This window comes from Triplophysa dalaica, chromosome 18, assembly GCF_015846415.1.
Source record: "Triplophysa dalaica isolate WHDGS20190420 chromosome 18, ASM1584641v1, whole genome shotgun sequence".
In the NCBI taxonomy this organism is placed as follows: Eukaryota; Metazoa; Chordata; class Actinopteri; order Cypriniformes; family Nemacheilidae; genus Triplophysa; species Triplophysa dalaica.
The window spans coordinates 21,976,451-21,986,410 of NC_079559.1; the positions used below are offsets into that span (position 1 = coordinate 21,976,451).

Consider the following 9,960-nt stretch of genomic DNA (forward strand, 5'->3'; position numbering starts at 1 on the left):
CAAAGAAGAGCCGGCTCTTTCGACTCCTGAAAGGCTCTTAATTTAGGATTTTTTGTAGGCCTTTATTTTACCATAACTTTGCAAAAATTAATGGTTTGTGTGTTGAAAACCCTTTCATGTGCAGTGTTTTTATGCAGTTATTTTGTTACAAAACCATTCTTTTGTTTAATATTTTAATCAAACACTCTACTGGGTAGAGTGTATGGGGGATTTAAAGTTTTGACAAAACTTTTAAAACCTCTGTCCTCCACAATTGAAAAGGGTTGGAAATCAGTAGCTATCATTTTAGCCAGCTCTTCATCAATGCTGTGCTGTTTGGATGGGGTCATCACTTTGGGTATAAACTGGCTTATTTTGCTTTGAGCTGCAGTAAGAGAGGTTATACCTGCATGTGTGTGGAAGCCAGTAGATGCTGCTGCAGTTGCTGTTTTTTGGGGATGAGACAAACCAGGATCTGTAGATGGTGTGCTAGCTTGCCCTCTCTCCTCTAACTGCACTGTAGGATGGACAGTTCTCACATGTCTATGCAGGTTTGTGGTGGAACCTGCTCTTAAAGTAATTTTCATCTTGCAGTGAATGCACTCTGCTTTGTTGTTTCCATCGTCTTTAAACTGGAGCCAGATGCTGCTTCTCTTTCGGGTGTCACTCATAGTTTCAAATACGCCAACTCACACACTCTCCTCACCGCTATCTGACAGACAGTGTCGTTATTAACGTTGTTACGACTCGTTAACTTGCAGTGGAGTGCCGCTTAACTTCACCCCCCTCTCTGTTTTTACATAATGGTATGATCCCATATCCTCACATCTGATTGGCCGCGATGCGATTGCTGACCAATCAAAACAAAGTTCTGCCTTGAGGTAAGCCGCGAAAGGAAAAAAACTGGGAGCCGGCTCTCACTCGATGCGAGCCGGCTCTTCTGATTCACTACAAAGCATCGGCTCTCAGAGCCGCATCTTTTGCGCATGACACATCACTAGAAGAGAGGTCTGTTGTTCACTGCACGTGTGACCAGCGCGTTATCAGCACCTGCTTATTCTCTAACACACATCATAGGAAAGGAAACTTACTGTTAGTACAGGTAAGAACATTCACACGCATAGTTAAAGTGACATAAGTTGTGGTGCTTATGGCCAAATGCTTATGGATTCAAACGAAATGTAACAGTTTTACCATTAAAGTATGTAACTGATGTCTGTTTTGATTTAAACCGCCATTATGACTACAGTTTTACGACACGAAAGTCCACTGGGGGCGCTAAAGAGAAGACCTCTGTGTGACACATCGATGACGGTCGACTCCACATACAACACGATTGACAGTCAGAGGTATGTACAGTATATCACATTATCCTAATGCTGTCTGCGTTAGTTTAGTTAAATTGTAAAGTGTCACGTTGTTTTACTGAAACATGTTTGCTCTAATGGTAACTAAACTGTAACGTTAGAATCATGTGACTGCCCGTGACGCCAGTAGGACCGTTAAGTGAAGCTAACGCCTGAGTAATTTAGCTAGCGTTACCCACCGCCGACAATTAAAGTTTTTTTTTACAATTACCGTTACGAATTCTGCCGTAGATTTAGTAGCTATGTGGCTTGTTATCCGGTAAGCTTAATAAAGCTTTTGGCGACCTTTGAAAATATAAATAGATCGCTTTATAATTCAGTTTATTGTTCGCAGTGGTGGACAGTAATGACGTTTTTATCTTTTTACTCCGCTATATTACATAAAGCATATCGTTACTCCTTATTTGGAAATAAAGAAATCACGATGTGCCCCTCATGAAAGAAATGATTATTTTTAACGAACCGGGTAAATCGTTTCGCAAATCACGCCAAATGATTCATCTACGATTGTATGAACTACTCAATGATTCAAATGAGCCGTTTATAGCGAGTCTTCAGTGAACTGAATTCAAGTTACTCATGTCCAGTTTAAGGATAATATTTGTAACTGAATATCACACTTAGGTCAAAACCCACAGTTGTTGGTGTAGTCCTAATCTGCAGACATCGTTGAATGTAGACACATCGAAGTCAATTTGAAATGTTTACGTGAAAAGACGAAATATTATAGTAACAGAAGTTAAAAAGTAATTTAAAACGCATGCATCATTCATCGTTCCAGTTGATGTGGTATTATAATGTTATGCATTTATCCATGCGTGACCCCTGTTTTTAACTTGTTTTTCAACACATTACATACGTGACAAGCACTAAGCCGAAATAACTTATTTATTTATTTATATGAAAATGTATCTAACCTGAGAAACTACATGATGGAATAAGAAAGGACGTGATGTACATACTTACTATCACTGATACCTGCCGGGGTCGTTTTACCCCACAGACTAGGTTTAATAAATAATTATGGAAATATGTTCCATAAAATGTAATCCCTAAATACAGTTTGTATTCTTATGTCAAATATAACTCAGATTTTCTGCAAAACGTCAAGCTTTAAAACACTTTTCCATTAACCAATGAAAATTGGTTGTATTTGTCTATTGGCATAGTTGTAATTAGGCTAAATTACATTTTAAAATACTTTTAATCAGACTACAGGTAATTCAAAAACGTATAGTGAAACGTTGACTTATCAGGTTAGTCTTTCCATGTAGCACCAACTTGTGTCAATGCCATGCTTGCATATGAGTACATATTACTACGTACCTGCCACAGAATGAGTGGAGCTCGAGCTAATGATAACTGCCCATGTGGCTGGACTTTAAAGTAACAACCTAGTTTTAAAAAGTTAATTTATGTTATAATGATATGTAGCGTAACAATGTGACCCCTTTTTTACTGGATCATATGGTACAAAAATATGTTGTATTACTTTTTTCTTTTGTTTAGAGATGCCGGGAAACACACAGGAATTGTGCCCCGGGTGCAACACCCTGATAAGTGTTGCATTCAAGACATGCTCACTCTACAAACAACTCCAGCTGTACAAAACAAAAGTTGCAACAAAGAGATGCAACTTTCAAAATAAGAAGGCTGAATGGAAGAAGTCAATCAAGAAAAACAACAACAGGACAGTTGTACTTAATAGCTGCCATGTAATGGTAAGTTTAGGTCAGGGCTAAGCATACAAATAGGGTGGTACATGAGGTCAACTCAGTAAACGTAGTAAAGTTAAACGGTCAATTGTCATGTTTCCATGCAGCTGTCAAGTGAACTTTTATGAAATGTGGCAAAAAAAAGAAAATATGAATCACATGTGTTTCCATCAACTGGTTTTGAGTGAATAAATTCCTGCAACGGGATCCTCCCGCCATGAGGCCGTCCCGTTCCCCCCCCCCCTGGAAAAATACATTGATGAAAACATGGCTGATGAAGCAGAAATAAATATGACAGTGATAGCATTTTGATGAATATTTAGTTACAAACCAGTAGTAATTAATTTCTTGTTATAAGTAGGCATGGGCCGGTATGAGATTTTGGTGCTATAATAACCTTGCTCAACGAATACCACGGTTTCACGGTATTGCTATTACAACACTAAAATGTGTTACCTTCAAATGTATGCATATACAACTTTTCGACTAGACACAATTAATTTCAGTTTGAACCCTAACATGTGTGTCAGGTAAAAATAAAGCCTTAAAATTACAATATTCTTTAAAAAAAAATATATATATATTAGACATAAACATCAAACATTGAATTACATGATTAAACAATCTATTTTTATGCAAACACAGCTCTTACCTTAGAAACTGTATCACATAATTTTTTTTGTGGTTTTGAAACCTTAACTCTTTTAAACCTTGGTATACCTTGAAACCGGTATGCGGCCCATGCCTACATATAAGTGCCACATTTTAAGAGGTTTTTTTCAATGACCATAAAACTGAAATGAAATTAATATTTAAGTCAAATTATTTTATTCTATGCATGTTTTTTTTAATTTAAAGTTTTTATTTCAGTTTGACAAACTTGCTAATTTTTTTTACTAATATTAAGGTCTGTAATCTGGAAACACCTGATAATCCACATGTTTCATTCTCTTTATTTTTCATACGGATGCAAAGGGTGAGCATTACATTTAGCCATAATAGGATAAAGCAGCATGTGGTGGGTCTATTGCAAAATAACACTATTGCCTGAAGTCAACAAAATAGATAAACAGTATTAGGCAGACTGTTTTGTGACATTAATTACAATTGATGGGAGAAGACATGTTTTAGGTCTTTGAATTGCCCCTGATTTAAGTTAAGGGTAAAAAATGATCTGCCTATTCCTGATAGGGGCAGTATACTGCACATGTAGTGTGGAAACAATGTTCTGAAGCTAGCTTTCTTTAAATTCTGGCCATGGGACAGATCTTTGATAGCTCAGGAGACCTGGATGTAATCTCGTTATTGTTTCATTCATGTATCCATTTAATCACAGATTTTGCTCCATTTCCTTAAAACAATCAGTTTGAGACAGATATGAGGAACTCTATTGTAAACTTTTACCGTAGATAAAAAGAAAGATCTACTACATTTCCCTCTCCACAACAGCTTTGAACAGTCTTCTTCTCATAAATTAGTTAGGAAAATTTCAGCCTCCTTCACAAACACCAATGTTGTCTTGTGGGAGAAACAGAAAATGTAATATTAATTTTAATTTTAGTATAAGCTTGACTATTTATCCTGTTGAGACCTCACCTTAAACACCTTTGGAGAAATTTGGTTCTAAAAAGTGATAGAAGCATGAGAATACATTTAATATTTTGGGGTTGGATACCTCCTCTTTATATACAACTAGTTGCAGCTTCTGTAGCATTATCCCCCTGTCATAATCATGAAAATTTAGAATGCTCTGATCAAACGCTAAGTACAGTATTGCATTGATGACTAGATCTCTTGACATATACCGTAGATCCTTAATGGCTCTTTTCAATCATAACCCCCAGAAGCTACTTCCACCAGCCCCCCAGAAGCTACTTCCACCAGCCCCCCAGAAGCCGCTGCCACCAGCCCCCCAGAAGCCGCTCCCACCAGCCCCCCAGAAGCCGCTCCCACCAGCCCCCCAGAAGCCGCTCCCACCAGCCCCCCAGAAGCCGCTCCCACCAGCCCTCCAGAAGCCACTGCCACCAGCCCCTCAGAAGCTATTGGCATTGATATCACAGGCTCATCAGCCGCCACAAGACCCCAAGCCCAGAAGGCCAAAAATAGACCAAGAAATGAAGTACACTGTATGTCCTTAATACTCAGTAAAGTGTGTCTGAACTCTTGACATTCTTAAGAAGTAATAATTTACTGTATAATAAAGTGTGATATCTTGATAAAGGATCCAGTCCAACAGATGGAAGCCAGCAAGAAAAAGAAAAAGTGTTAAGTACATTTTCTGTATTTACATTTGCATCAGTAGCTTTCCTGTAGCCCATTGGTAAGAGCTTTGCATTAACAGCTTTGGATAAAAGCGTCTTCCAAATGAATAAATGTAAATGTACATTAATATGATTTATTAACTACTCTTTGATTCTGCAGTCGCTGTTTGGTTTTATTTGTAGCAATATACTTATTTCAAAATAATATTGCCTATCTTTCAGATGAGTGTCCAGAATGCTGTAGGAGAGTGAGCCAAAACAACTTTGATTACTCCAAGGTTTTGAAAAAAAGAGTGAGAGGGGTTTGTCTTTCTAAAGCATTTTCACACAGTCTTGCTTTATATCGATGTACTTGCAGTCATAGACTACTTCATAAAATCCTTCCAAACATCTCATCTGCCCCAACACTGCTTAGTGTCAAATTGTAAAATTGATAACCAGACTAAAAATACAACATGAGATGAACCGCTATACCCAGTATTTTCAGATTGGATTAACTTCAGGTTTTTTCTTTGGTATAACAATTGTGATTCATAAACCAACAATGACAACAGGCAAAGCAAAAAACAATTATGTAAAAGATAAGGGTGAATAGTCCAGCTAAAGCATACACTGATCACCATAATGGTGACTTAATAAAATAAATTCACATTGAGCTAACATATTACTAACATAATAACATGGTGACATCACTATGATCATCCCATGACCTCATGTGTTGACTGTGTAGTTATGTTGCCGTTTATTTAATGCTAGTTGTTCTAGGCCTTTGTTGTTGTCTGACCAGTTTGAAACCTACGATTACACACAGTTCTGTAAATTAACATACTTTTTTTTTTCCTTCATAGCCTTCATACCTTTTGCAAGTATTGACATGAACATTTAAAACATTTTTACATTTAATTAATAATGGTCTTAAAATTGTCTTAAATATCTTTACTTTTACTTGTTGAAACTTGCAGAAGCCCTGAAAATATTAGAGCATAGATAAAAAAGGATAACACTCTGGACATGCTGAATGTGAAGTTAACATGAATTGAAACCGAATCACTTTGAATTCTTTGTATTCAATAAAAATGCATTTGGCGCCAACAATGTATTCATGTAATTGTTACTGAGCTGGATCATGACATCATTGTTTTCTTCAAAGCTGCTGTTTTGACAGATGAACTAAGTAAAAACTAATCAATAAAGTCTGAACTTAATAATGCTGGACATTGCCACCCATTTTTCTAGAGCTGCTACACAATTTGTATTGTAAATAAGCACTATTTAAATATCATGTTATGTCATCATGTAACCTTTATGTTATGTCTTTACCACTGTACATTTTACCATCACAATTGCAAGATTTGTGCCATAACACACATGGCTGGATTTTGTGTTGTGGAAAGTTGTGTTGTGATCATGCTTGTTTTTTGTTTGTTCTATAGGGAACAGAGGAGGTCCTCATTCGTTGGGTTCCATGCAAGACCTGGTACGTGTACTAATCGACAGTTTATTACATACACACAATATACAACAGTTTTAATATTTGGGTAACAGTAACAATGTCAATAGTTCACTGAAATGTTAAAATATTTTCAATTGTTATATTTCATAAAGTGATATAACAGTTTGCTTGCCTGACAGAGTTACTCAGCAAATGTAAATTTTTACTCAAAACGTTGTCTCTTACAGTGGAACCAAATGGAAGGACTCATGGGAGCCTTCTTCTTTTCTTGAAGAATGAATTAGAAATATGTAAATTAATTTAAAAATGGGGCTTGTTGTTCATTGCCTAAAATGTATATACCTTCAGGAATAATTTAATAAAAATCAGTTTTGTATGCATCATTATTGGACATGGTATGTCTCTTAGAGTATGTCTTTAATGGTACTAATTTAATGGTGCATGTGTTGCCTTTTAAACTTCCAAAATGTTGCTGTTCAATATGAAATTGAGTCCATGTGCAAGAGCAATTTAGCTGCCCTGCCTGCACCCCAGCAATGCTTACATATTGGTTGAAGGAAACATTACTGTTGAAAGTGTATTGCAAGGTATTCTAGAATCTACACATTCACACATGAATGGCAAAATACACAACTATGTATTGTACACCAAGTTACCTTTATCCGTGTCAAATCTTAAATGTTAGTTCCATTTGTTCTTGTGTTTTTTAGATCTGAAAGTGGTCGGGATGTGAATACATTTCAGAATGTATAGTTATTTGAACACAAATTATTCTTTCCTTTTTCATATACCTATTTGATACAATTCTTACATCATGACATAATGATCATTTGTCAGTTACGATTTTTCGACAATGTAGGTCATTGGAATACGCATTTGTGTTGGGGCTTGGTTGGCAGCCAGAGAGAATTCCCACAGATCCTTCAAGAAGGTTTATGAGGAGCAACTGGAGTTGGCAGTCTGCAGGCACGTTGAGCAGAGAACATCACAATGCTGCTGGTTCCACCTTAGGGCAGGAAGTGGAGAAGTAGTTGGTATGCTATGTAGATGTGCAATGATACAGTATATAGTATTTGGATAAAAGACCAGAAGAAGCCATGGTAGTTGTAGTTCTATCTTTTGATCTATGATTCATTGGCCGTGCAATAATTATGCATTCAAATCATCTAATAGATTTAATATTGGCAAATAATTACATTAAATAGAAATACCTAAGAAAGACAAATGTTTCTATTTACAAGAAACATGTTAATGGCTTCACTTTAAATGGACAGGACTGAACAGTATAAACTGTATTATGGTGATAAAAATATCAGATAACAAATAATGATTCATACTAATAATAATAATTCTTCTCATCATTTTAGACTTCTAAAGCTATATAGATCTCCCTTGGGACCTGGAAACCCTGAATGCTCCCCTTCACCTGGAAATGAGAGCATGGGCAGATGGTAAGAAAAGGATGAACATCATCTGACATTTGTGTCAATCCCTTTTTTTCAGGAGAAACTGACTATCCAATAACATTGTAAAAAGGAATCATGAAATGATCACCATGTTATTCTGCAGGAGTAATCACAAATGAAATGCTTAAATATCACAATTTCACAAGCTCTCCATCCACATTTTAGTTCCTTTGTATGATATCGTCGAATTGGTTACATTGTAAAGAAACAATGCTATCACTAAAAAGATGTGAAAAAATATAAACAATTGTCCATGTGGCTATTTTTGACACAGAAGCATGATAGTTTCTGATCGAAGGTCACACACATTCAGCAGTTGTTTGCTCGAACTTTCCATAAACATTTCAAAATATTTGAAATTTGCTTGTTTGTTGGGCATTGTCTGCTGTATGGTATTTTTCTTTCTGTTCTTCTATACAATTCCTCTACAGGTTTGGGTGACTTGACAAAGGATGCTACATATGCAGTCAACTGTCTTCTCAATCGGTGGTACCACTCACTCAGTAGTCAACACAAACAGGCTGTAAATGCATACAGCAGTATAGCCGTTATGGAGGACATTGAGGACAACTCTCCGGTGCTGAAGATGTGCACAAAATAGACTTTCCTTTCTATTAAACAGCCCTTTTTTTGAGGTGATTTACTGTAGATAGGGCTCATTACAAACCCAACTGTTTGAAAATAGTGCACTTTGATTTTTTATTTTTGAACTAAATCTACTAAGTGTTGTCACACATAGCTTACAGATAATCAAGGCCAAAGGTCCACCACATATATAATGGCAATTCTAAGCTATTATTAAGATAAACTCAAAAATTGAAGAAGGAATTTGCAAATACTAATATTGGACTATTATTATTAATTTGGTTCAGCTTTTTTGTGACAACAAAGCTGTAGTTCCTCCAGACTGGCGTCACTACATAGCAAGTTAATCATGCTAATTTCTTAAATAATTTAGCATCTTATTACAAAGCATACTTTGTTTTTCACACGCTTAAATTGTACAGATTTTAAGGGAAAATATTTTGTGTATTATTGTGTGTGTGTGTGTATGTATGTATGTATGTATGTATGTAAGCTATGATTGCAATAGAATGTGGAAATGTCTTCATTTGTCTTGATGCATACATGCTGTTTGTCGTTTAAGCATACTTGTTGATGAACCCCATCAAATGGAATTTAAATCATAGATGTATTTCTGTAATGATTGCCATATCGCATCATCCAAGTGTACATCAATATAGACATAAATCAAATCCACTTTCACTGACATTCTGTAAAACTGTACAGAGAAATGTATTAATTTGTCTTTATGCATATGTTCACTGCTGTTATAAACACAATAATAATGGCATAAATGTCTGCTGTGTGAACTTCCTATGAAAATAATATACCATTTGTCTGACTTTAGACTACTGCAGATGCTTACAAGTTCATGACTCATGCATGCACACTGAGTCTTGGGTGTGGTACATACATATGTTCACTACTTTAATAAACACATTGTTGATAGCATTGCCTATGAAGGGTGAGGTCGGGTTCCAAAGGTTTCACTAAAACAATGCCTGGTACCGGGCAGTCTCCATGAAATATTGAAATGAAATCTTGTAATTAGACCAAACAAAATACATTTTCGGAAAGGTCACGACATGGAGAGTAACATGTCAGTATGAAGAGTTTAAATTGCAAATGTTGAAAGTGAGACATTTTGAAATGTCA

The 9,960-nt window shown here is 36.1% G+C and overlaps 1 protein-coding gene across 12 annotated transcripts; it reads left to right on the top strand.

Moving 5' to 3' along the window:
- The first annotated feature begins 278 nt into the window (after positions 1-278).
- Positions 279-9,519, top strand: LOC130439767 (signal transducer and activator of transcription 2-like). Of its 12 annotated transcripts, none has more exons than XR_008909482.1 (10): positions 279-1,081; positions 1,229-1,328; positions 2,856-3,067; positions 4,906-5,187; positions 5,283-5,624; positions 6,756-6,799; positions 7,486-7,522; positions 7,635-7,809; positions 8,143-8,226; positions 8,673-9,519. XR_008909482.1 is itself a non-coding variant. In XM_056772297.1 (10 exons), the coding sequence occupies exons 3-8, from the start codon at positions 2,858-2,860 to the stop codon at positions 7,052-7,054; spliced, it is 711 nt and encodes a 236-aa protein (XP_056628275.1). In that variant the 5' UTR covers positions 279-1,081; positions 1,229-1,328; positions 2,856-2,857; the 3' UTR covers positions 7,055-7,809; positions 8,143-8,226; positions 8,673-9,519. The 12 variants fall into 12 exon arrangements, 5 of the variants coding, with proteins under 5 accessions (XP_056628275.1, XP_056628271.1, XP_056628276.1 ...); XR_008909481.1 differs by having other exon boundaries at positions 5,283-5,615; XM_056772297.1 differs by having other exon boundaries at positions 5,283-5,325; positions 5,545-5,624; positions 7,003-7,809.
- The last annotated feature ends 441 nt before the right edge of the window (positions 9,520-9,960 follow it).

What these genes read in the sequence shown, in the direction of transcription:
- LOC130439767 (XM_056772293.1), top strand. Translation starts at nt 2,858, where the DNA reads ATGCCGGGAAACACACAGGAATTGTGCCCCGGGTGCAACACCCTGATA. An exon ending in TGAAAAAAAGAGTGAGAGGG is followed by an intron (nt 5,625 to 6,755) that starts GTTTGTCTTTCT and finishes TTTGTTCTATAG; the next exon opens with GGAACAGAGGAGGTCCTCAT. An exon ending in TGGGTTCCATGCAAGACCTG is followed by an intron (nt 6,800 to 7,634) that starts GTACGTGTACTA and finishes TCGACAATGTAG; the next exon opens with GTCATTGGAATACGCATTTG.